The following is a 27,980-nucleotide window of genomic DNA, read 5'->3' as shown; positions in this document are numbered from 1 at the left end:
GAAAGCTTAAAAACAATCAAGAAAAATAAAGACTATTAGAACGTAATAGAACATCTATTAGAAGATTGACGCTGCGCTCTACACTTTTCCAAGCCTTGGGCTAGCCCTGGACAACTTGGCTAATGGCAGCGCCAGGAGTGGGGAACGACACAGGAACGACAGTCCACGTGCCGAACCTCCAGAGCTCCTTGCACTCGGGCTCTGTAGATCCCAGGCGTCGCGGGTCTCAGTAAAGGGATGGAGGAGGCTCAGAGTCTCTTTGTCTTCCCAGGAACAGGTTTTATTGAAGGGTAAAGGGAGCAATGACAGGGGAAAGGACTGGGATGGTAAGAGAGGAGAGCAACTGAGCCCCGAACAGCTCTGTGCTTCCAAATTTAAAGAGGGGAGGGTACAAACTGAAAAACCAATCAGGACACGACCTGGGAGGAGACGAAGGAGGGGTTTACAACACCTGGGACCAATGAGAGGAAAACATGGGTGGGGCGGTAGTCACAACACCAATGGGGCCTCGAGTAGGGGATGAAGGGCATGGAAAATGCTGGAATAAAGGGCAGGATTAACAATGACGGACAAGGGCTAGGGGCAGGCTGAGGGTGATAAGCAGGGAAGATTCAGGAACAACGGGAGGGGTTTACTAAATTGACAACTGGGCAAAACCACTATCTGACAGTAACAGGGGGATAACAGGAACATACCATCAAATCAAACAGAATTAACAAACAGAATGCAACATCTCCCCCTTTCTTTTTTAGAAAGAGGATGTTGCAGGGTCAGGGGGAGCAGAGGGTACAACAAACCATTCAGGAGCGAGAGAAGGTGGAGGTGATGAGGAGGGAAGTGGGTCCAAATTAACATTATTAACTTGCGGTGGGGGAGACAGAAGGTGAAGAATGGATTGGACTAGACATCTTCGCAGCACTGCAAACGCGATTAAGATCATAAAAATAACAAAAACAACCCACTACACAGTCTTAATAATTGAGAGAAGCCATCCGGACAGTCCCCATCCTGAAAAGAGGTTGGTGACCCAGTCGTTGGACTCTTGCTTGATTTGGTGGATCATGCCTCGCATCTCCGCGATGGTCTGGTGGACGCTGGGGCTCTTGGTGGTAAGGTTCATGCAATAGAGTCCTTCAAACTCCCTGCAGTCATGGTCATGCAGAAGCAACAGGAAATCGATGGCTGCACGATTCTGTAGGGTGGCTCGCCTGGTTATCTCCTCGTCTTCGAGGAGGTCGCTCAGCGCGGTTGACGTTAAATTAGCTTGCTTCACTACCCAACACTCAAAACGTCCTAATTCACCCAAGGCTTTGGCAGCGGCTACCCAAGGTAAAAACACTGACACTGCCACCCGTTTTAGCTTACTCCAATGAAAAATTTTGGAATCGCAGTCTGGATCTAAATCATCCAGGCTGCGTTTCTTGCTAGTCGAATTATTTTTTGTGGACCAATTGTCAATTTGGGTCGTGTTGGGGGAAAACAAGGACAACCGGCCTAATGTGCACGGCCCTCCGAGAAGGCGAGAGGGGATGCCTGCCCATGCCCGATCTCCGCAAATTAAAAATAGACCCTTAGGTAGCTTACGAGGGGAAGGGTCAAGGGTTGAGGGCATTTTGACATGCGCGATGGTGTTGCACCACTTGGCAGCTTGGAACTGCTTATTTACTTGAATGACCTGGGGATATGGGGCTGGGTCAGAGGGGCGGTATTTGAAATGAACACAAAACGATGCCGGGGAAGAGTCTAGTAAGTCGAATTCCTGCGGCTCTTCGGTTGCTCGCTCGAGTTTGTCCTGCCAGTCTCTCCAGAGGAGGAGGGGGTTCTGGACAGGCCTTTTTATTTTGTATGATGGAACGGAACGAACAACACGATGAGCCGGCTTCCCCTGATTGGCATCTCTAACTAGGGCGGTTAAGGTATCGGGAAATTCTTCCGGTTTGAGAGGGATCCCCACCAGGCAAGTGGCCATTGGATTCCCTGTCGCTCCAGTGGACAGGCACAATTCGTCACGCTGCAGGGACTTTGCCAGCGTGACCCAAACATTCTGTTTGGGCTGAGGCACGATCCACATTGCTGTCCGGGTCACCAGCAGCATCAGGAGTACGATAGTTGGGGTGATGCTCAGGGCTGTCATATCCAGGATGGCTCCCTCTAAAAAAAAAAAACAAAACCATACGCTTGGTTTAGCATACTAGGAAATGCGGGTTAACATAAAGAAAGGGACTCGAGGTTTCCTCCTCCTCTTCTCTAGGGGGTCGGGGGGGGTGGCCTATTCGGATGTGGCTTCTTTCTCTGGGCTGTCTGGTGGCCTGGTTGGATGTTTGGGGGCATAAGGTTTCACCCACCTCTGCGGGATCCACCTTAGCCCCTGGGGTGAGGAAATGCAGGCATAACCTCGCCCCCAGGTCACCAGCTCAAATGGACCCGTGATCTTCTGGGTCTCTGGGTCTCGAACCAGCACTGGAGGGCGGTGTTGCAACTGGTAGCTGCTGGTTGATATAAAGTGCCGGGCCACTGGAGGGTTTAAATCATTATCTGAACAATTTAGGAAATTGATAGTAAAAAGAGCTTTGCACAGCCGGTCCTGTGGGGTGCAGCCCTTCATGGTCTCTCTTTGATGGGTCAGGACGCGTTTGAGCGACTGATGGGCTCGCTCAACGATTGCTTGGCCTGTGGGGGAGTGTGGGATGCCTCTTTTATGTTCCACTCCCCACTCTTGCAGGAAATCCTCCAGTTTCCTGGAGGTATATGCTGGGCCATTATCTGTTTTGATCACTCTGGGGACCCCCAACACAGAGAAAGCCTGCATGAGATGTTTACAGACATGCTCAGCTTTCTCTCCTGTGTGGGCAGAGGCGTAGACTGCACTTGAGAAGGTGTCGATGGAGAGGTGAACATATCTGAACCTTCCAAATTCGGGGATAAGGGTGACATCCATCTGCCACACCTCGCAGCTCCCAAGGCCTCTAGGGTTAACCCCCGATCCCAGAGACGGCATTGCGGTGGACTGGCAGTGTGGGCATGTGGCCACAATGGCCCTGGCCTGATCTCGCCTCAGGTGGAATTGGCGGACCAGTGGGGGCAGAGCAGTCGGTTGCTGGCAGACTAACTCATACAGGAAATAACCATCTTCCGAAACCGAAAGTGAAATCGAAACCGAAAGTGAAACCAAAACCGAAAGTGAAACCGAAACCGAAAGTGAAACTGAAACCGAAAGTGAAATCGAAACCGAAAGTGAAAGTGAAACCGAAACCGAAAGTGAAACCGAAACCGAAAGTGAAACTGAAACCGAAACCGAAAGTGAAAGTGAAACCGAAAGTGAAACCGAAACTGAAACCGAAAGTGAAACCGAAACCGAAAGTGAAACTGAAACCGAAAGTGAAACCGAAACCGAAAGTGAAACCGAAACTGAAAGTGAAACTGAAACTGAAACCGAAAGTGAAACTGAAACCGAAAGTGAAACCGAAATTGAAACCGAAAGTGAAACCGAAACCGAAAGTGAAACCGAAACTGAAAGTGAAAGTGAAACCGAAAGTGAAACTGAAACCGAAACTGAAACCTAGAACCCTGATCTAGAACCCTGATCTAGAACCGTAACCTAGAACCCTGACCTAGAACCCTGATCTAGAACCGTAACCTAGAACCGTAACCTAGAACCCTGACCTAGAACCCTGACCTAGAACCCTGATCTAGAACCCTGACCTAGAACTGTAACCTAGAACCGTAACCCAGAACCCTGACCTCGAACCCTGACCTAGAACCATAACGTGGAACCCGAGCCCGGCTAGCTCAGTCAGTAGAGCATGAGACTCTTAATCTCAGGGTCGTGGGTTCGAGCCCCACGTTGGGCGCCAGCTGATGCTGCGCTCTACACTTTTCCAAGCCTCGGGCTAGCCCTGGACAACTTGGCTAATGGCAGCGCCAGGAGTGGGGAACGACACAGGAACGACAGTCCACGTGCCGAACCTCCAGAGCTCCTTGCACTCGGGCTCTGTAGATCCCAGGCGTCGCGGGTCTCAGTAAAGGGATGGAGGAGGCTCAGAGTCTCTTTGTCTTCCCAGGAACAGGTTTTATTGAAGGGTAAAGGGAGCAATGACAGGGGAAAGGACTGGGATGGTAAGAGAGGAGAGCAACTGAGCCCCGAACAGCTCTGTGCTTCCAAATTTAAAGAGGGGAGGGTACAAACTGAAAAACCAATCAGGACACGACCTGGGAGGAGACGAAGGAGGGGTTTACAACACCTGGGACCAATGAGAGGAAAACATGGGTGGGGCGGTAGTCACAACACCAATGGGGCCTCGAGTAGGGGATGAAGGGCATGGAAAATGCTGGAATAAAGGGCAGGATTAACAATGACGGACAAGGGCTAGGGGCAGGCTGAGGGTGATAAGCAGGGAAGATTCAGGAACAACGGGAGGGGTTTACTAAATTGACAACTGGGCAAAACCACTATCTGACAGTAACAGGGGGATAACAGGAACATACCATCAAATCAAACAGAATTAACAAACAGAATGCAACAGAAAATTACAATTATATGTGCTTTAAGGTCAATAAGGTGTTGATGGTCTTATAATAATTAAGAAAACTATTTAGATAAAGAAATACTGTCTTTAAAATGCTTCTCTTTTTAACAAGGAGTTTTAATTCTTGAGTAATTATTAATTATTATGTACTTTCATACATTTCAAGAGATCTGAATCTGAATGCAGTGCCTCAAATGAGTACAGAGGATACAGCAAAAATAAAGACAATGACTTAAAGCTTTATGTCCCAATCCAGTAAGATCTGATGTGAAACTGGAAATCTGAAAGCCTATATCAAAGCAAACAGGAGAGGAATAATTACCACATTCAGTCATTCGCACTGAAAGCAAAGAGACAAGGACATTTCCCTTCTGGAAATTCTTTTTAGTTCACCCTAATGCCTTGAGAAAAGGATTCTCTAGTTACTGTGGTTTGTATGCCAGTACCTCACATGTACAGCAACATGAAGAAAACTCAATATTTGTTCATATAAAGAACCATTTAGTGCTTTATGATGCTCTTTGGATTAAACCCTAAGTTACTGGAAGGAGTATTCTGAAATTCATTTTAACTACTTTAAAATACTGTCATGGATTTTTAATCCAATGATTACTATTTCTGCCATTTATCCCTGAGTTATGTGATTCTTAATGAATTTTATTGAAGCATAAATGCATGCAGTGTAGGTTAAGAGCATCAGAACATAAAGATGGCAAATATGGCGTTCACTTGTTTCCCAGTTTTAATTAGGCCTACTGGGAGTATTTTAGCATAACATATTTCAGCTGTAAAAAACACCACCTTTACATCCCCAGCCAGGCATCTGCAATGTTTTATCATTGTGCTCAGGATTCTCAGCAGTGAATACTTCATCACTAGAAAGAAACTCAATAACAGGTTTTAAAGAAAGGTTACGAGCACTGCGCACTGAGTCCTTAGCACAGGCTGATGATCTTTGTGAAATTAAGTCACCCTTATTCTGGTACAGAGTAAAATCTCAAGGAGCAGAGACACCTCTGGATGCAACAGGCCTCTCCTCAGTTAATATTCTTATGCCTCATCATGTTCTGTATCATTCACTTTCATCACACCTGCACAGATGTTGGGCTGGGCACAAGGAGGGACATTCATGTTACACAATGGCAACTTTTTCGTGACTTTTCAGGAAATCCTGTCAGGTTGTGGTACTACCCCTGGGAAAAGAGAATCAGGAACTGCTATAATGGTTCTGATTAAGTGGAATATTCTTGGATTATGGAAATGGCAATTCTAGGAAGATTATAAAGTTAATGTTTTCATTAGTCTTCAAGCCCTACTGCTGAATTCATCCTCACATACTTATTAAACAACACTTATCTTTTATTACAATAATGAAAACAAAGAAGTGTAACTCCCACTCCTTAATCCGCTGCTCTTCCCCCGCAATGGAGACTGAGCTATGAAGGAGTTGCCAAACCTGGCTATAGAACGTACTTTAATCACAGATATAGACAATAGATTCTCTCCCAGGATGTTTTTGGGTAGGCTTGGGTATTAATCACACATTTCCATTAAACATTTCAATTTTGAACATCTCTTCAAAAGACTGTTTCATAAATGAACATAAGGTGAATCTGCAGAGAATTCAAAAAGCCAAAAATAAATATCACTGTCACATTAACAAGTCCCTAAAAATGAGGAGAGAGGATAGATTTAACTTTTTTCTTCTGATGTTGTTCATTGTATTAAAGTACAGAACCTTCCAGGAAAAAGAAGGGGGGAAAAAAGAAAAAAAAAATCACAGAAAAATTGCACCTTTTTAAATCTTTTTTTTTCAATGTAACAAATACTTGCCAGGCTTTAGTCCAATTACTCATACTAAGAGGAATTCAAAATGTCATTCCAGTTGAAAACAACTTCAAAAATCGAGAAACTTTTGAGGATAGGCCAAAGCATTTAGATAAGCCAGTTAAGTTAAGTTCATACATTTTTTCAGTTCCTAATAGATAGTGGGGTGTTTGTCTGGGTTTTTAATATTTATATAATAAATATATCTATTTTTATTATAAATGTTATCTGTTTTTCTGTATTTATATATTCTATAAATATACCTGTGAGTACAGGTTTACTACCAAGGAGTTACTGACACGTGTGGACAAATTCATTTCTGGCAGGCCGATAAAATGATGATGTTGCTGAGGGAAAAACTTGACTGACAAATTCCAAACTTCCTTTCTGTGATCTAGTGTTGGTTTTAATTATATAAACCCCCAAAACACTCCGTTCCATAAGAGGAAACTTTATACTTTGAAGCCTTTGTTATTGTTTCTCATGCTCCCTTCCAATTACTAATCATATGCAGTTTTATTGTAGTTAATAAGTATTTGAAGTTAAGTAGTAGTAGTTAGTTGTACCTGAAGAAGGGGACCAGGCAAGGTGTTGAAGGAAGTCCTTGGCAGATCACAAAGTCAAAAGTAGAAAGGAAGGCAGAATACATTTGTCCTAACAGATTTGTCTCTAAGATTGTATGCCTTGTTTTAAAAAATTCCTCATTCAGTGCTAGCAGAAACACTGTATGTGCTTCATTATTATAAAGGGAAATGTAGAAGAAGTACCTGAGCTTAATGAGATTTTGGAAAATAAATACACATCTTGAGTTGCCTGTGTGGTGGTGCTTTTTAATGAGTTTAACTTTTGTTGTATAAATAAATACTCTGTTAGATACCATCTGAATAATGTGCAAATTAAAAGAGGCATAGGGTAAGCGCTTCAATGCAAAATTTTGTTCTTTTTAACAGTGCAGTATTTGTTGTTTGTTATCTTCTGTAGGCGGCAACTGATCATTATTTCCAGGATGTGCTTAGGGAAATCATGAAGTGTTTGTTTTAGATAATGATGTGCAGCATTCATGGCTACTTGTGACTTTGAAAAACTGAAATTAAAGATCTTGAAATATCAAGCATATCATTAAAATATCCTTCATCGCTCAAGACTTCTGCTAGCTTCATTTTCATGTAATTGGGAAAAAAATATTTTCTTGAATGCTTTGCAGTATGATTTAAGTTAAGCAGAAGTTCACTTATGCGAGTGGATATAATTTGATTTCATAAGAACTGAAGTACACTACACCAAACTGGTGAGCAGCTCTTCTGATCTGCAGAGGGCTGTGCCTCAGGGTGCCAGAAGCTTCCAATGCTGTAACTACTGAGTAAACAACAGCCTCATTTATCAAATCCACTTTTCCTCCACCCTCAGCTAACTCTTCCAGTTAATTAACTGGCCATGGTCTTTCTTCAAGACTTTGTATGCTGGTAATGTGAAAATATGAACCAATGGCAGCAAGAAAATTGTCAACTTTTGAAAGGTGCTGCCAGAGACTTTGGCAACATGCAAATACCTTCAATGCTTTACTAAGAATTAAACTAAATACTAAATACAAACTACTAAGAAGGAAACTAATACAAACTAAATAAAAGACTTGTAAATTTTGGAACCTAGATAGTATTCATAACTTTGTGTTTCATCCTGAAGAGCATGCCCAATGTCCACTGTCCACTGTACAGATGCACATATTTGTCTTTCTTTTTAAATTTTCCTTTCATTCTGCTATGATTCAGCAAGGCACATAGCATCTGCTTGTTTAATACCTTATAAAGAGATTAACTAAAAAATCTCAGGGTTTGGGGTTTTTTTAGTGACAAACATTGAGCTATTTTCTTTGCTTTAATACTTTTTGAGCCCATGTGCTTCACTTCTTAGTCTACTTCTTTTCTCCAACTAGCTGCTCAACTTAATGGAATTACTGTCACTCAGTTTGATAAATTGGGTCAGGGGGGTCAGGAGTCCAAAGCAGCCAGACTTACCTCAGAAATGGCAGCAGAATTTCACTGTTATGGGCACAGGTTAGAGGCCAGAAGACTTTAGAGCATGGCATAGTTTAGTGGTATTTGAATGGCATTATCCCTGTTCTGACACAAAGCAGGATTTGTAGCCAAGGGCTGGGACCCAGACACACAACGTGTGTAGCAACACAGAACCAAAAATTATCTCTGTCCAGAGAGAGCTTTTCATCCATGCAGAGATGGGAGACAGGTGAGCAACCACACGCAGAGCACAACAAAACAAGCACATGCAGATGTTGCATGTTAGTGTCATAAATTGTGGTGCAAGGGCATCAACAACCTAAGCGCAGCCAATTGTTTTTACAAACATTGCTGGAAATGAGATTCTTAAAAAGAAATACAAAGTTGTATCTGAGAAGATCCTTCTGAGAGCTGATTAATAAAAAGGGTTCTCCCAGCTATATTAGAATTACAGAATTTAAAAATACCCTTTTTTTTTCTCCTTAGAGAGCTTTCAAAGTACTATTCAAATGCAGGCTTATTTCCCATAAATTCATAAAGGAACATCTGGACTTATAATAATATCCTTTCATCCTTTGCACAACATTTTAACACTTTCCCCTGATACTATTTTTGCCTTCTTTCTTGGATTTATTATCTCCTAAGTAATTACCTTTTGTTTCTCTTAGGTCTAATCATTGCTTGGGTCAATGTTTTCAAGGATCTCTCACAGCTTTAAAAGTATGGTAATCAACATTTTCAGATCATTATTTGCTGTGTTTTTCTTCCTTGCCTCCTCTACAATGGCTGCCAAAGGATTTGTTCTAGCTGTGTTCTGCACTTGTATTCAACTGCCTCCTTCTTTTCATCTTCCAGGGTTGGATATTCTCTGTTTTTAATTTAAAACTGATCTTTAATCATTAAAATTGCTTGAGCACACAAGAAAAGAGTCAATAAGAAGGAAGCTATGATGGAGAATAGACAAGATTCTTCCACTTAGACATTCAGTTGATGGCTACACTGTTAGTTTATGCAAAAGCATCTTCCCAGAACTCCCTCTTCTTATATCACACAAACAGCAAAGAAGTCCCATAAACCTTTGTGGGCTCACACATGAGGTTCTTGCAGCACTATTCCTCTGCAAAGCAGGTATTTACAAGCTTCACAGAAAAGCACAGAGAGCACCTGTAAAACCCTTTAGCTATCCTAAGAGATCTGTGGCCATGGTTACACAGCTGCTTTAATCCAGCATAAACCCAGTCTGCCAGAGAAAAGGGGACTTCTAAATTCCCCTCTCTATGAAACTGCTCCTTCTCATTCCCTCACTAACCCTGGCTTTAGCTCTCCCATGGCTGCACATTGAGTCTGACACAGAAACTGATGCAACTGCAAACCAAACCAGCAAGACCCCCTTGAATATTCATTTTTAGTCAAATAAGCTCCCTGATATAACTCTTTGCAAAACTCTACAAGCACCAGCTCTGGAGAACAGTGAACATATGCTGCTGAGGATGAAGAGCAGCGACTGAAGATATTGCTCTGTTTAGTAACAGCAAGCTGAAAATCAACTGAAAGCAGGTGTGAAGCTGCAGCCCAGTCTCTTCCCTTCTGTGCCTGAAAGTACAGCTCCATTTCCAAACTTATTGCCACTGGTTTGTTTTCTCAGTGCCTTGTTCTTACAGCCTGAACTCATGCTAACATTGCTTTCTACCAAACACAGGGAAGAACATGTTTCAAACAGACTCAGCTCCTGGTACAGCTCAGATGCTCAAGGTTCCTGTCTCCCAAAACATTCCTGTGCTATGGCACAGGGGCAGGAAAGCACTGACAATCCTCTGCTGAGGCTGAGGTTTCCAGCTTGCACAAGGGTTCTTAGGAGTCTGAGCTTCCACCAAGTAAGCAAGACCTCAGCCACTCTCCTGCTTTGGAACCCCATTAATCAGATGTTGTCCATATGTGCAACTATTACAGACATTTTTATAACCTTGCTGGTAATGGTCATATTCACAGGAACACTTTAGTAAAGTAATTAAAGCTTTTGCTATTTTCATTAAAAACTGGCACTAAAGAATAAAATATTTGCAACATACACGGTCCTATATCAGGGTCTGCGTTGAAATAGTTAATACCACTTACTCTACAGGAAAATAACCCCTATAACACTCAATTATAAGGTCAAAAGAAACATTTCATCAACTTTTATGACCATCTAGACAGTTAAGATATATGTGCCTTAGGGGGAAGAAATCAATAGTCTCTCTGATAAGAACTTTCCCAAGTACATGTATGTTTTAATTTTTCTCTCTTCTCGCACCTATGTATAAAGAGTTAATGTATGTTATACAAGCACAGTTATATAATTACAAAAATCTTCATAGCAGAATTAAAAACTTATGTGAAACTGTATTATTTTTAAATGTATGGCCACATACCCATGTATGATGGCCCAAAGACAAGAAATATTAATAAATAGTTTGAATTAAAAGTATGTATATTTTTAAAGCATTTAGACATATTACTGCTTCTCTGCTGCACCAACTCACAAAGCTGGCTAAAGAAACCTGGATAATTTTAAAGAGCAAATCTGGTGTTGCTCAGCAACAGCACACCCTGATAGAAAGGATGCAGGATGTTGGAAGATTTAATATTAGGGAAACTGTGCTTGCAAGGGAAAGAAGAAGAGCAAATACAATTTAGTCATACAATGTCCATAAAATTGGGACAGCTTAAAAATAATAATCAGATGAAGTTATCATTCTAATATTAATCTTTGCATAATAGAGCTAAATAAAACTTATTGCCTGGAACCAAGGAGCTGCCATTACAGTTCATTAAATGGCGTTGATGTTTGCACTGTCTTGATATGTTATGACATGATATGATGAGGAAGAAAAAGCAATGCATTTTATGAGAATTTGAGAGCAATTTCATGGCTGAAGACTTCAGTCCTGGCAGTAGCTTGGAGTATTTGCTGAAGTGGGGAATAAGAACCCAGAACTTCACACTTTGTCTTGGATTAGAAGAAATACAATGCTTTCAAGGAGAAAATGTCTTAAATCATACTGGTCTTACCTCTGCTTTGGTCCCACAGAAGAATCTCCCCCGTTTATTTATTTCTGATCAGAGTAGCAACCCTTCTTTTGGTCACAGAACTCTGTGGCTTTCCATTTTGCAGCTACACTGGCCCAATGTTCCTTAGTGTTTTGTCTTACCAAACATAAAAATCCCACAGAAGATTAATTTTCTGTCTGTCTTTACTCAGCCATCCCTTCCATTACTGTTGGGTGTTACTCTCTCTTAGCCAATAAGCTGACAGGCCACGTACTCATACACACACACCTCTGTTATGGTTTCTAGATCTCTAACCTACTCTTTAAGTCACACTATTGCAGTTCAAACTTCAAACTATTTTACTTAATATAATTTCTTACTTACTCTATGCATATTCTTACTTATAATTATAGGAACATAAGTTTATAATTTCTCTACCCAATGTCTGTGTACCTTCATCACTACATCAATCTAAGCTCTTTCCAAGGCTGCAGTTCAAACTCTTCAGCATCTGTAGAAGTTCCTATTTTTTGGTTTCCAACATGTAGGACTAAAGGTACATCTGAACAGGACATTTGCTTCTGTTTTGCTCATCGATTCACTGTTGAAACAGAATCATTAGGACTGAACAAAAAACCTGTTGCTATAACGTTTGATTCTTAGACACCTGGTGACAACACAGTCATTAGTAACTGCATCACTCTTCTCCCTGTCTAACAGTAAATGTCAAACTCTGCAAGGTTCTTTGTTGGTTCTCCAATGTAAAACTCATTTTATTAAACAGGAGTGATACCATCTTTCCTACTAAATGATTGGCTGCATGGAAAATGAGTTTGACAGTGCACCTTAGTGAATCTGTCCTCTGGGTGACTACCTTTGCTATGACCCAGCGATGCCCTCAGCTTGTCAGAAGATATTTACATCAAATAATATCAAACTTTCATCGAAAATAGAAAACAAAAGCCCTTCAAGCAACTGCTGTCTCAAAATGACAATGAAAAATGTTTACTAGAATGAGAAAGTATAAATATTTCATAAAAATAAGCATTTCATTAAAATTTCATACTTATCATTTCCCTTCTATTCTGGGACAAGGATTTTAATTAAAGCATACAGGGCACAAGTGTAAGGCAAAAGACAGAACCAATCACCTCAGGAGAAGAAAAAAAATTGGAAGGAAGAAATTACCCAAGTATTACCTACCATGCTAAAGATTTGACCCCTCAGATTTTCCCATTGCTGACATTCACTCTCTCAAAAAGGTACAAAGATCTCAGCACATTCCTGTAAGTGATATTAGAATATTGTTGAATCCTTGTTTTCAGAATATTGGGATGTGTTGGGACTGTGCTGCAATCTTCAAAGCAGCTTGAAGCCAGTTTTGCTCTGATGAGCAAGGCCATGATTGAGCCCTTTAGTACATAAGTCAAGAAGAAATCACACTTTTCTGAATGGCAGTCAATTATGGTATTTACAAAAGGAATTGTGAGGATGGGGAGTTATGTTATAACTCAGAAAATTGTCAGGATGAAGTGGAAGGACTACAAAATAACAATGCTGGAAAACAAGTCAGCTTCTGTGAGCTCTTCCTTCTGTCATTTTCTTAACTCTGACTTTGCAGTGTATTTTTACTTAGTAGAAATGTTTTAAAAAGAACACTTATTCTATAAATTCTTGTTATGCTTCTCAGGTATGCAGTTCTGGAAGGGTCAAGGTGTGGTGCCTTTATAGCCATGTTTTCCTGACCTCTGTTTCCTCAGGTTCAGAGAAATGCTAACAGTTGACACAAATGCATTGAGGAGGACACGTGGTTGTTGCACAGATGCCACCTTGCTAATTTGCAGTGGTTCAGAGTCCAGAGCTGGCTCTTACATAAAAACAGTGTCTTTTTGGAAGAGAAAATCTTCTCTGAAAATATAGACCAGAGCTGGTACAGATTATGAAAACCACAAGATAAACAAATGGCCTAGGCCTATTCCATAAGTGTATTTTTCTGTTAGAAAGCTTTGGAACAATTGTAATGTCTTTGAAAATATCACTAAATGAAAGACTTGGAAGTGTATCCATGACAAAGTATTTTAACTAGTAGCACATGAATTATAGTTCAGAAATGAATATAAAAATAATCAGCTATAAAAACAATCTTCCAAATTAATTTTAGCTGTTAAGTTAGAATATATCTCATCACTCATAAGCAATAAAAAGAAAGGGAAATGATCAGACGAGTACTACAACAGACTCATCCAATAAGTACAAATATTAGATATATGATCACTGCTTTCAAGAGAGAAAAGGCGTTTGGAGGGAAATGGACTAAAAATTTGTCTGCCAAACAGATGGGGCAGATTACCATGAAAACAAATCATACAGCACTAGGAAGTCCTGTTGCAAAGTAATTGCTACAGAATACATCAAACCTGCAGGTATTTCATTGTGCAACATCCTCAAAAAAGCTGCATCACAAACTTGATTCTGCAAATTTTGTCTTGCACCTTGGGCACAGATATATAAATGTAATGGACTCAGCTATAGCTTCTCAATGCTTCCTTCAGAGTGTACCCTGGAAGTAGTTCCATAGCCCATCCTGACATAAGAAATTTGACTATGTCCTTCATAGGATATATTAATCATAAATTATTATTAATGTGCATTTTTCATGTTCATATCCTTCAACCACACAGTGGATTAACATATCAGAACATGAGACTGACTCTTGCCAGGTGTCATATAATGCAAGTTACTGTAGATATTTACAGATACCAAGTATCTGCTCCAAGAGCCCATCTCTATAATTATAAAACTGTATCCAGCAATATCTGTCAAGAAAGTGAGCCAAAGTCCTAAAAAGTCAGCAAGTATTCCCCTAACAGGGTAACTTGCATTCTTCAGACCATTCAGCAATTTTACCTTCAATTCTGAACACATTCTAAATTGTAATCTGTTTGGAGAGATCTGCGTGTGATGAAGAAAGAGCTTGTTGCCCTTTTCAGTTTATAATGTCACCAGAAATTAAGTCTATTTAACAGATGTGGAATTCATCATTTCAGCCTCTAACTTGCATTAGAAAGTCACCTTTTTGATAACTGATCCCACTGTGTGTTGTTCACACTGCAAGTATCAAAGTAATCCACATTAAAACAAGTTTTCTTCAAACAAAAAAAAATAAGCATTTTCCCTATATTATATCTAAAGAACCAAGTCTCCTAAAATTACATTTCTATGCAGTTTATCTAAGTAAAATCCTCACAAGCAAAATAAATTGAAATAAAAATTAGTTGCACTTTAAAACCCACATCTTCACCCAGTCATCACACATTGACAAGAATATTGTTTCCCTAAGTTCCATAAAAATAAGGTGGACATATGTTACCCTGCTTGTAACTGAAAATATTCCAGTAACATATAAACTGACTGACTAAACTAATGTTGGTGTTCCAAATCAATTTCCCTTACACAAATTTACAATACAAGAATTCATTAAGACAAGGAGGAAACAGGTTTGCTATGTGGAATAATATTTATCTAGAGGCTTTGACCAAGATAACTTATCCTCAAATTCCAATAGCAAATTAGCTCCTTTCTCCTACTTCTCTGCATTTCATTTACATATATACCAGGCCCTTTCATAATAATCATAACAATTCCCTCAGCTTACTGAAATAAACATTAATTCAAAATAAATACATCAACATGCAGATCCTCAAACTGAACAGGGGAAAGAACAAAAACTACTGCACATCAATTCCCCCACACTTACAAATTTCCATATTTGTCAAACTGTGATTAGTCATGAAACTGAACTAAAAATAAAAATTTTAGAGTTTCATAACAAATCAGGAGGCAATTCCAAAAAAGCACTAGTGCGTTTTCCAGGCAAATGAGAACACTTGTTACCTGTTTTTTCAGCATTCCCTCTTTTTTTCCTTTTCTAATACAAGCAAACACTACCAGAAAAAAAAGGACTTGATCCTACTCTCATTTATAATAGTTTTAGAAAACTTTGTCAATTGTTTTCAGTGGAGGCACTTCAGCAGCATCACAGTCCCATGGCACATGTCTGGTTCAGCTGCACTCGGATTTTGATTCAAGTTAGGGACAAAGTGAAGCTTTTGGGATCTACAGTAGGGAGAAAGCAAGACTCAGTTCCATACCTAAAGATTCATTCAGCTTAAGGAAACTCCATGACAGTCATCAACATGTCAAACTCATAATTTTTCTCTGTGTCTTGTGATCACTTTTTTTAGTTTAACAAATTTGAAAGAAATAGTGGTAGGATGTAGGCAGATCTCCACCTGGAGTTGGACAGCTCCGCTGAAATCAGTGGATTAGATCCTCCAATTAACATAAATCTCCCTGGGACCACTGAAGTTACTCACAAGCCCAGCAGTTGGAATAAATTCATATACTGCTCTTAAAATCCATGGTATTACTTTGATTTAAAGTCACTAAAGAAATGCTGCCATGTCATATGCTAAATAAAATAGGAAAATTGGACAGATTTGTATGAAATTTCTGGGAGGGGAGCTACAGGACTTTATTTTTTAAAAAAAATGTCTGAAACTGCTGTATCTGTTTGAAATACAAGGTGGGCTTGATTTTGACTCTGTCTTTTTCCCAGGCTCAAGGACCATTGAAGTGATGGGGTTTTTTTGCCTAAAACTGTCTCAGAAGTCAGTGCATAACACATAGCTCTTCACTTCTCTGGAAAGAGAAGAAAGCATGATTGGTGCTCAGGTTATCAATTAGTTAATAGTTGTCACTTTTCTACTCTGACAATTAAAGTGGGGAAACATCTCTTCTTTACAATAGTCAGTCTCTACTTGGTTCATTTTTCCACAACAGCGAGGTTTGTGTATACACATTTACTGTAATAATGTCAAAGTTCAGTCATACGCAGAGTTTATTAGATTTTGTTTTATTCTTTCCCTTGAATTATTCATTGAATATCTATAATTTCCCCAAGAATAATTTCATAAAGTGCTGCAGCAATAAAACTTTCCATGTATAGCACACCAATGTGAATGGTATTTATGATGTACTCAAAGAAAAATCAGCCTGTTACATTAATCATGTAAAACTATTGAAAAATTACATTTAATCATTTCTATTTCAAAAAAAAACCTGCTCAGAGATTTAAAACCTGTGAGAAACCTAGAATTAAATTTCATACAACATTGCCTGCAATAATATATATAATTATTCAATACTTCCAGGTTTGTCTGGTGTTCAGTAATCCCTCATCTCATTTTCTCTGAATTGTAAGTTGCATTTAATCTCTTTTATTCAGTACTTTTTGCTTAGAACGTTCCAGCTTTAATAAGGAGAAACAGCAAGATAGATAAAGCCCTGTTGTTTGGTCAAGACCCAACAGTGAGATGTCTCCTTCCTCAAAGCCAGCTCTGACTTAGGGCACCAGGGCACAGCTTCCAGCACCTTCTCTGCTTATCCCAGGCCCTGTGGCTGGAAGCAGCACCCTCCAGCACTTGTGCTGGCAACCCAGGGCAGGACACAGCAGCTTTTTACAGAGTAACACAAATTTCCTGTGGGTTACTGTCCATTCAGCAACTGGATGAAGGAAGCAAAGTGTGGCCCACTAGAGATTATCACGAGACATGTGGTGACACTGGGATTATAAATTGCTTTAGTAATATTGATAAACTCTTTTGAATGCCACCTAGATAGAAGATGAATTTTTCCCTATGTTTGACTTCTGAGAGCATTGAATCACACTGTAATTCAGTTTGATCTACCTGACAATTAAACCTTCCAGGCTTTACTATACTCTGCCTGTACAAAGTCAAGAGAAAGTCAAGTCTGAGGACAAAACCTGCTCTTCATTAGGCCAAAAAGCAGAGGCTCTGCCTTGTGTTCCTGGCAGGCTCGTGTGCACTGCAAGCCAAATCATGCTGACATCTTTCAGATGTTTGAGAAGCTAAATAGGGTGTACTAAGATGCTGAGTATGTGGCATATGAAATCAAATAAAAAATGAGTATGCGTGATTCCTAATGAACCAGAATATATTGTCATAGAGCTTTACCTTTGTCAGGACTGTGGGAACATTCCATAAAGTCAATTCTTCAAAAGCTGGTATCTATAAATACACAATCATGTGCTTAATTAGAAAATAAATCTATGGAAACAATAAAGCCTTTATGAGCTCTAAAAAGCGAAATATGTGTATAGAATATATAAGCCTATATATAGCTGAAAATTTTCAGAATTTTATGGTCTGTACTAAGGAAGGAAAGAATAAACAATTGATATAATATTAAGAACCTCAGCTTCAACTTTGAACATTAATAACATTATTTGACATAGTTCAGCCTCCTGTATATGAGCCACCCTGTAGCGCTTCAGCTGATTCTGATTCTCTTTGTGCAGAAACCTTTTAACTAATCATTTTCATCTCTGTGTGTCAATAAATCTTGCATCTCTAGGGCAATGACTTTTACTCAGCAAATGTTAAGCAGAAATAAAACCTCCCAGAACAGTCTAAGCATGAGAATTTCAATAAGAATTTAGCAATATATTGATCCACTTCTCCCCCTTCTGACTTTTCATTACTATGTCACTTTCAGCTCCTGAATTCAATAAGATAAAAAGCTCAAATAGCATGTGACTTACAGACTTTAGCCAACCCTACTAAAATTATTTTAAATGGCTTCTTCACTAATAGTAAACTCAAAAAATGGTCAATAATCTCTTCTTGAGGGGGAGAGTTGACAGCCACAGGCTACAAGAGACTGACTTCATCTAGAGATAGTGTAAAATGTAGGAATTAGAAATTAAAAAATTAATATCTGCAATAGTAGGAAAAAAATGAATGTAATAAAAAGTCATGTTTCTATGGATTTCTAAATGTAACATATCATATGTCCTACATTTCCTCTTCCTTGGAAGCCAGTTGACTAAGTATCTGTATTTTGCATTGTTTCTTAAATCAAGTAAAATTAAGTTAAAGTAACTCCTATATAATTATTTATAATAATCTACCACCTAAAAGCCACTTGGTTGTGTCAAACCACACTTCCTGCACACCAGATGAACTCTTCAGCCCTAATCCCTGAGTGTGGTAACCAGTGATGAGTGCCAAACCTGAAGTCCACAATACAGATAATTGTCTGGCTCCATGGTCACCATGACAACTGAGGAACATCCATCAATGTTTAGACATTTACTCCTGTGGCAGCCTGTGAGAGGCTGAGGCACCGATCAGGGAATGGATGTGCCAACAGGAATGGGAAAATCCGCATGCACACAACACTGTGCTCCCATCAACACCCGGGGAGTGTGGCTGAATTAATGTACAGCTGCATTAACAGTGACTGCCAGAGGAATTAAAGTCTATACTGCATAGTGCCACAGAAAGAGATGCTAAAAATTTTTAAATTATGTTCACTGATAAAAACAAGTAATAGAATTATAAGTTACTTTGAATCATTGCCTTAGGATCACAAACTTCACAGAAGTCAGCACACTTCTAGCTTCTTTTTTCTTTTTTCTATTTCTCAACATTAAAATAAGTCACATTATCCAATTATACAGGAAGCATTTAAGAAAATAACTCTTCTATTTAAAAAAAATTAAAAAATAAAAAATTAAACATTTTTATCTAGGTAAGTTTGTGAAGTTTGGGCCTCAAGACACATCCACATCACTGAAGAGCTGCATCTGACAATGTAACAGAAATACTGGAGGCAGAAGTTTTCAGCAGGCTTTGCAGAAAGGCTTTCCCAGACAGCAACTGATAACCTATAAATTCAGGTAAGATCTAACACAATCAGTGTGACTGACCATTCTTTATTAAAAAGAGCCACAGAAAAACTTCACAGAGATGGTGAGTTCTGGGACATGATCTCTTTTCTTTCAGTTTTTAAGCAGATCCATCAGAGTGATGTCATGATCTTAAATTTATACCTCAACATGTTTTTCCCGAAAACATTGAAAAAATGGCTATGAAAAAAAGGAATTTGGCCATTAAATGGAGTACGTAATCTAAAATGTAGGAAAACATAAATAATCCAAACCAAAAGGCAAAATTGGCAACATTGTTACTAAACTTCTGAAGTAAAACTTACAATGCTCTTAGTGTCCTGTATGTTTTGTGACAGTGGTATCATTCTGTTTCCCAAAGGACAGAGGACACATAGTTACCTGAAGTTTCCCAGAATACACCAGAATGAAGTTTTACACAGCAAAGCAGCACGGGAAAAATTATGTTGGGCTATCACAGATGATTTTTGTCAGCAATGTGCCAGTTTAAATTAAGCTGCATTGAGAATTGTTTTGGAAAGTGCATTGATTTATATCCTGAGATGAAAACAAAATGTGGAATTCAGAACATCCCAGAAACTGAAATTACAAGTTTGTATCAGCTCCATTCTGGATAAAAAATGCTAGTTGAGCACTGACTGAAGCCTGCTCACAACATCATGATAAACCTAAGCTTCAGTAACACAAAGCAATCAGGGTTTGGGTGCTGCAGCCAACCAAAAGGTTTCCAATCCAACTTCATCATGGTAAATTGATCTCATCCTCTCCAGCATCACTTTCAGCATCCCAGTGTTGATCCCGTTTGTCCTCACACATAATATTCTCACAGAATTCATAGCAACAGGAGCATTACATAAATATTCATAAAGGTTCCCTGGTGCATTTACTTTTGCAGCACTTCATGCAAACCTGTGTATTATTTCACTGATTTCAGTAGATATCTTGCCCAGAAAATATCAGGAAAGGTTTTTACTTATTCGAGGCAGAAATGAGAAAACGGGCTTGAGTTGCTCCACTTGTGTTTAAATATGAACACAACCATATTTTCCTTCTTCTTTGACATGAGATTTCAACTTCACTTTTCGTAACAATGGAAATGTCACGAAGAAACAAACAGATTCTGACATCCCAATTTTTTTTATAATACAGGTGATACAGTGCCAATTATATTACAAGAGGAGTACAAGAGAACATTTAATGTGGTCCTCTCAAATAAAACTCACCTCAAGCTTCTGAGCAAAAAACCTGAAATATTTTGAAAGATCACACTGCAAATTCATAAACTTTACCATAATAAAAATCCAAATAATCTGAAGTCTGATACAGAGTCTTTCACAGATTGCTCACATAGCATTCTCACATAACAAAGGGAAATTATGTAATTAGTTGTGACAATGGGCTTCTTAAAAGTGCAAATTTAGCTGTAGCATCAGTGAACTTTATTAGCTGCAGTTCAGATGCAAAAGCTACAAAGCCTCCTTGTTCACTCACTGTATGTGTCCCTTCTGAGACTGGGGAAAAGAACAATCTAATTAGAAATAATCCTCCCAAGAACAAATATCAAGGAAGAAAATCTAGAAGAAAGTGGCTTTTTTTCCCCACTTGCCACATGAGTCCATTGATCATGATGTGGATTGCAGTCTTATCTCAAGCAAAGATGCATTAGGCCATTTCACAACTAATTGGTTATTACATCTTTTAAAAATATTGTGATATTTTCTAAACATAATGGGACCTGCAAAAAACCTGCTGATTGTTATAAAACCCAAAAAGGACGCAGAGGCAATGCACAGAATACATTTAACACTAAGTAAACAGAGCTACAGAGAAGAAACAAGCTTTGCTTTATGTAATATTATTGTCTGAACTTTAACTCTTGTAATGGGAAATAAAATGGTTTTTATGAGGTTCCAGTCCCTCCAATTACTCGGTAATGATGACTTAACAGCAAAGTTTGAAAGTAAACCAAATTTTTAAGAGAGCCAGAATCCTGGGTCTTTGGAGATTATCACTGGAGATCAAAGTCAGTAACAAATATCCAGAACCGAGCAGAGAATGTCAGGGTTGTTTTCTTAGTTCATAGAAGCTTCTGAGTTTTATATGGTCTCCCTGCTAATTAAGATTCAATATAAGAGTTAGATGTGATCTTTGGTGTCTTCTACACCTGAATAATATTTTCTGACATTTAAGTCAAGCTAAATCTGAGTGTTTTAGTGACAGTAATGAACTGTGTACTCAGAACTGTATTAAAAAGAGGTTTCCCAGGTTGGGTTTCTTAAGTTTAGTTTGCAAATGGGGAGGTAGCAGCACACTAAGTTCTTTTTAAGACTATCCCATGAGTTGTTACAATATTTCAAGATTAAGACAAAAATTGAGTGTATCTATGTAAAGTAAAATGTAAAACCTTGTGAAATCTGTTTTTTATTTCCTATTGTACTACACCACAGTGTTTCTACAAGTAGTACCAAAAGAAAAAAAAGAAAAAAAAGAAAAAGAAAAAAAAGGCTTTTTTAGGACTGAAAGGAATTTTGAGACAGAAATTCAGTCCAGCAAAAATTGCTATTTATATCAAGGCATAGCTCTTATTTCATAATATTTTCTATTTTAATCATAAAAAAAATAACATCAGTATTAGTCAGAAATAACTCAGAAAAAAAGGTGAGTGAAAGATTCTCAGATTCTGAAAAAGAGACCACTGTTTTTAAACTCTTATTTTAGACTGATACTATGAAAGAACAGAAAAAGCCATAGGTAGGAGAATGTGAAAATTAAAAACAAGCTATAATAACTCCCACATCATAGTATAAATTTTTCCAGCAAAAATATAAGCCATTAAATTGCAAACTCAGGAATAACAACTTACTCAGCAAAACTGTAGGGCTCCCTGCCAGCTCTTGAGTCATCACAGAGTGTTGGTGCCACATGTTTCTCACAGCAGCTGAAATTCCATCAGACTCTGCAGTATAGCAGGTAGGAAATTATCACAATCAAAGGAAAAAGTCAAGTATACACAGGTAGTGATATGGATTTAGACTGGTCTAACTATGACCATAACTGCTCATTAACAGTTCAAACCAGCAGAATGAAAACTAATCAAAAAAAATGGGAACATGCCATTTCCTGAGATGCCAAATTTTTTGTATTGGAAAGGATCAAATTATTTTTGATCTGACTATTTTATTCCTAGGCAAGATCACTAAAATCAGAAAAATTAGGCATATGCTAAAGAAAAGTAGATTGTTAAGTGCCACCTATAGAACAGATTTCTCAGACTGCAGCAGATAACAAAGATGTCCTTGCCAGCTTGCATGATTCACAAAGATTAGATTTTTGTATTGGTGGTCTTCTAAAAAGAGAAAAAAATATAACATTCTAAATTAATCTTTGACATTTTTTTTTTTAAATGTATATTGTAACATTTAAAAGGTTTTTAAGTTACAACAGGGAGAGACCTACTAGAAAATAAAAAGGATAACACCTAGATTTTCAATTTAATAACAGAAGTTCCTGCCCTGTAATGCAACTGAGATATCATTTCCCACGGTGAGAATTGGTCCCTCTTCCAATTACATGTTTTCATCTTTGCACTGACTCTCCACTCACTTGACTTCTAGTGAGTTTGTTCAACTCTCCAACTAAGCAGAAAAATACTGAGGGTTTGGTGTGGGGGGCTGTGTTTGTGTTGGTTGGTTGGTTGGTTGGTTGGGTGGTTGGTTGGTGGGTTGGTAGATTGGTTGGTTGGTTGGTTGGTGGGTTGGTTGGTGGGTTGGTTGGTTGGTTGGTTAGTGGGTTGGTTGGTTGGTTGGTTGGTTGGTTGGTTGGTGGGTTGGTTGGTGGGTTGGTTGGTTGGTTGGTTGGTTGGTTGGTGGGTTGGTGGGTTGGTTGGTTGGTGGGTTGGTTGGGTGGTTGGTTGGTGGGTTGGTTGGTTGGTTGGTTGGTTGGTTGGTTGGTTGGTTGGTGGGTTGGTTGGTTGGTTGGTTGGTGGGTTGGTTGGTTGGTTGGTTGGTTGGTTGGTTGGTGGGTGGGTGGGTTGGTGGGTGGGTTGGTTGGTTGGTTGGTGGGTTAGTGGGTTGGTGGGTTGGGTGGTTGGTTGGGGTTTTTTGTGGTAGGGTTCTTTTTTGGAGGGCAGTGGTTTTCTGCTCATTTATTCAGATTTAGCTGAATCAGCTCATGGTAAGTGTCAGATGAGTTCCTGAGCCAAAAGAAGAAGATGAAGGCAGGAATGTGTTGATGACAAACAAGCAGAAAAACAAAGTTATGTCCTTTTGGAAGTTGTGAGCTCTTGCTCTGGCTCAGACATAATGCAAGACTCAATACCAAAGATAACATCTATTACTCTGTGCAGGAAAATATCTGAGATTTTTTTTGTTTCTTACGATTTGTTATAAGCCCCAGTTCAATCTCTTTTTCCTATGGTCCCTAAAGACAATGCATGTTACATTTGATTTGTCCTGAAATATAAAGGTTTTCTGGAATTTTAAATTAAAGTAACAACACACTTAACAACTATTATCATGAAGAAAGCTCCTACCCTAAGGAAACATCTCAAAGCAAATTCTTACCAGCTTCCTGTGGCTTCTGTCCTGTTCATGAGTATAAAAGTTACTTAATAGAGATTTGGTTCTCATGTAAATTATTCACTGCAGAGATTGAATTTATTAGCAAGATCTAAAATCACTTTGTTTTTTTTTTCCTTCTCAAAAAGCAGGGATCATATCTTTAGTTAATGGCAGCCAAATTCCTCTTCGTAAAGTGACATAAATTTTGCTTAAGACAGCAATGTGATCATGATACCGTCACCTCTGCCCACGTAGGAAACACAAAGGAGGAAGATAAATACAAAAGACAGAATTGAAGATTAAGTTCTAAAGTTCAGATCTAGGCACTACCTTGGAACTATCACAAAACTGGTTTAAATAAATTTCAGAGATACTTCAGGCATAAAGCAAATATCTCCCTTTGGACTCTGTGCTCAGTGCCTCTCAAAGCTGCTCTAAAAGTAAAACTTTACATAATGAGTCATCGTGGTTTAACCCCAGCTGGCAAGTAAGCACCATGGAGCTGCTCACTCCCCCAGCAGAGGGAAATCAAACAACTGACTGTTCTGATTCTGATCTAAAATTGAATTTGAAAAGAAGTTTACTTAATTAGGACTCTCTACAGAATGTCACAGTCAAATGAAAAGAGATCTGTATCGGCAATTATTTTGGAAAAGTTAACTTGCACCTAGATCCATAGTTGCATTATTTTTTGTATCTGCACTTGCCAGAGGCTAGCCTGAAAAAGCTGGATTTATGATAAAATAGTGGCTATGCCTATATCTGGAATCAAACTGATTTTTTCTTTAATTGGTTTTTATAAAATATGAGCACAATGGTGAGAAATCATAAGTCAGACATAGAAGGGGAAAAATAGAACTTTTCTGTTATCCTACAGTCTTAAAATAGTTCAAAATATTCTCTCACATTCTGTTTATTCAGGACAAAATTTTGCTCTTTCATTCCCTCCATATTTCTTAATCTGGGATCCATCTTTTATACATAATTTCTCAAGCAGTTATGGATTTTGCAGCTCAGTCTCCACAAAAAACAAATAACAGAAATACTTTACTTTCAAAGACACATAATGAGCTGAAGTTAGAAGCCTGTGGCAAATTTAGTTGGTTTTGGTTAATGAAAATTTATAGCTTTCACTGTCAAACATTTTCTCTACAACCAGACATAAAAGTAACTTTAACTGGAAGCACTCCAATTCAACAGCAGCACTTTGCAATATTTTTTTTTAAACAGTAGCATTAAATATATATCTACTTACCCAAACCACATTAGCTGTGGTTGTGCCAGACATGATACATGCATTTAGTAATACAATGAGAAGTCCTTGCTCTAAGCAGCCTGCAGCCTACATAGAGAAAATTAAGGAAGATAGTGAACCATTCTGTAGAAAGAATACTAAGGCAAAGTTTGGAATCATAAAGAATGTGTCATAACATAAATAAACTACCCCAGACCTGGGAATTGAACAAATATCTAAGTTTCCCTGCAGCATCTCAGCCATAAAGCTTCTCCTTATGAGTAAAAAGCAGTATCACTTAATAGTAACTGTGAAGTTTTTTAATCAAGCAGATTTTCTCTTACATATAAACTTAAGATTTTCTCCAAAAATCAAAGTCAACTGTTTTTCTGACACCATGCAACACCTCAATGACTTTTCAATTTGCAACTAAAATACAACCAATGTAACTGCCTTTAAATCCCATTTACTCATCTTCTTCCACAGCATCTCCAGAATTTCTCCTTTACCTGAAAGTGGTGGTGGATTTTTAAGAAACAAAACACCAATAGTATGACTGAGGTCTTGGGAGGGGATGCCTGACTGGCAAGAGCCAGCATAACTGGAATTTCTGGGGATGTACCCAAAATGTCAGCCTGTCGTAAGAGTTCCAAGATAGCAGCAGTCTGGGCCATTATATTGGCTCACCAATATAATACAGTGACAGAAAAGATCTTTTCCTTCTGTGTTTACAGACTGCATATGGCAACCCTGACACAGGTAAAGAGCAAAGCAGGGCCTCAGGATTATGTGACAGTTCCTTGGGTGGCCTCATGCCCTCAACAATTATAAAGCATTGACTCAGGGGAGATCAATACCAACATATCCTGGCAGTACTGGATACTGGGAGCTTATGAATTCTGACAAGATCACAGCCTGAAGTGATAATTGGCAGAGAATGATGGGATTTTTTTATTGCTCTTATTGTACTTAAGGAACAAACATATTTGCTTTATGTTTATTGGAAAAGCAACAAAACTCTTCAACTTGAGCCTTTATTAATACATTTGGGCTTCATATTTTTCCTTCCTCACTTCAGTCAATAGAGCCATTTTCAGATGAGGGTTTGGGGTTTTTTTTGCTTTTTAAAGGAGGTCCTGAAAATGTTGCTATAGTTACTAATAATAACACTATTTCCAATACTAACTGTTACTAATACTAAAACAATTTCCAACAGCAGTCAGGGCAATGAGTAAAATCTTCTGAAATTATTAGACCAAAGAGGAAAAGGAGAGATGGCAAGACACTGTATCTTAACAGTGGGATGCCAATTACCACTCTCTGTTAACAAAACACAGCCATCTACCAGAGGTGTCTTTGCCTCCCCACATGCACAAAGTGGCAATTCAATTAGAGGTCTCCTTCTCTCACGCTGCTAGAAATTTTTAAACAAGTTTCATCTAAAAAGTTTAATGATCTCCACTTTATTTCATTGAAGCCATCATTACACTTCTTTTTTGCCACCCAAGTTATTATAAATTATGGCTCTTTCACAACTCTGTAACTTTCATCTTTGTGTGCTTTTAAGGTTCACCCCTAAGAAGGAGGTCTGCTGTAGAAAAAGGAATTATCTTGATTATGTGAGATAGTTTAAAGAGATCTGTATTATATCAGGTGAGATGTCAATAGAAATTTGCCCTTCTAACAATATGCACTTCTAACAATACCACCTGTAGCACACTAAATGCAATTGGCATTATTAGACCCTTCTATTTTTTTTTTCCTAGCTGAAAATTTTGTCATGGTTCCTTGGTTGATCTGTTTCTCAGTATTTGAGGAAGGAAGTTACATCTGCCTAAATGACAATATCATCAGCATTCAAGGTTAATGTGGCAGTCACAAACAGTATAAACTGAGGAACTAAACAGAAAAAAATTGAAAGAATGATAATTTGGTGGTTTCTGGGGAGGTTCTGCTGTTGCACGTACAAGCCTTCAGTCTATACCCACATCTTGTTTTCTATATATTCTCTTTATCTAAAGATGACTCCTTCAGATACAACTCCTAATCACAAAGTCCCTGATCCATTGGTTGCTAGAAGCTTTTGGGATTTGCCAAAGCAGTGATTCCTCTTTCTATTTCTGGTCCTTTTTTTCCCCCATGCTGGTACGATGCCAGGAGTCCCTATGATTGAGAAAAGATAGAAAGAAGGATATTTAAGATAAAACACTCCAGTAGTAACTCTGTCATCTGTTTTGCTAATCTGCCATGTGGAGTGTCTGTGAAGAACTCAGGGCAGGCAGAAAACTGGGGGTTTAACAGGACATCCATATAGGAAGTGATTCTTCCAATACACAATTTGGAAAATATGAGCTGTTTTGTTGCATTAAGTCAGCAAAAGAACTGTTCACTTCTGTTGTATTAGTTTTCTGCCGACTCGATGCACTGAAATTGCTCAGCAAGCAATGGCCAAGGGACCAGAGGAAGGGTTTGGCCAGAGGCAAGAGGTGACAAGGAGGTGGCCATCAGTCAGATACCCTTGGGATGCTACAGAGCCCCAGCCTGTATTTCCTGCTGCTTTCACCTGCTGCTGGCTTGTCAGGAGCTCAGCTGGGGAGCAGGGTTATGTAGGGAAATGGGAACACACAGATGCAGGAAAAGAACAGCAGCACTCCAGTGGCCCTTTAAACTAGTTTAAACCGCTAGAGTAACTAGAGCCCTAAGTTTTTCAGTTCTGTTTCCAAAGGTGACATGTTTATATATGATTAATTCCCTCAGATGGATTAGTGAAGGTATCTCAAAGGATTTCTAGTCAGAGGTCACAAAGCAATCTCACTGTTAACATCTAACCTGCCCACTCAAGCTTCCATCAAGCATGGAAAAGCCTGATGAGAAATTAGCCTAAGCTGTAATGTGAGGGGAACTGATAACAGAGACACGGTGAAGCTCAGCTGCACCTCCATTAACCAAAAGCTCGGGTTTCCCTTTGATTCTGTCAATAACTAAGGTGTTTTTGTACATCTGTAAAACTTTTTT

The 27,980-nt window shown here is 38.8% G+C and overlaps 1 protein-coding gene, 1 long non-coding RNA gene and 1 other non-coding gene across 4 annotated transcripts; 2 read left to right on the top strand and 1 right to left on the bottom strand.

Annotated features, from left to right (window-relative positions):
* Positions 1-260: 260 nt before the first annotated feature.
* LOC147650350 (uncharacterized) lies at positions 261-22,911 on the bottom strand. Its single transcript, XM_086852287.1, has 4 exons — positions 22,776-22,911; positions 22,036-22,128; positions 17,437-17,490; positions 261-2,151 (listed from the first exon to the last, which is right to left on the bottom strand). The coding sequence occupies exons 3-4, from the start codon at positions 17,462-17,464 to the stop codon at positions 962-964; spliced, it is 1,218 nt and encodes a 405-aa protein (XP_086708413.1). The 5' UTR covers positions 17,465-17,490; positions 22,036-22,128; positions 22,776-22,911; the 3' UTR covers positions 261-961.
* TRNAK-CUU (transfer RNA lysine (anticodon CUU)) lies at positions 3,779-3,851 on the top strand. The gene has a single exon. It is a non-coding gene; the product is annotated as a tRNA-Lys (tRNA).
* On the top strand, positions 18,596-20,473 carry LOC111935374 (uncharacterized). 2 transcript variants are annotated; one of them, XR_002867678.1, is made up of 3 exons: positions 18,596-18,703; positions 19,016-19,163; positions 20,322-20,473. It is a non-coding gene; the product is annotated as an uncharacterized LOC111935374 (long non-coding RNA). The 2 variants fall into 2 exon arrangements; XR_002867677.1 differs by having other exon boundaries at positions 18,596-18,810.
* Positions 22,912-27,980: the final 5,069 nt, after the last annotated feature.

The sequence above is a fragment of the Cyanistes caeruleus genome, chromosome 15 (genome assembly GCF_971803275.1).
Source record: "Cyanistes caeruleus chromosome 15, bCyaCae1.hap1.1, whole genome shotgun sequence".
Taxonomy (NCBI): Eukaryota; Metazoa; Chordata; class Aves; order Passeriformes; family Paridae; genus Cyanistes; species Cyanistes caeruleus.
This window is presented reverse-complemented; position numbering and strand designations above follow the sequence as displayed.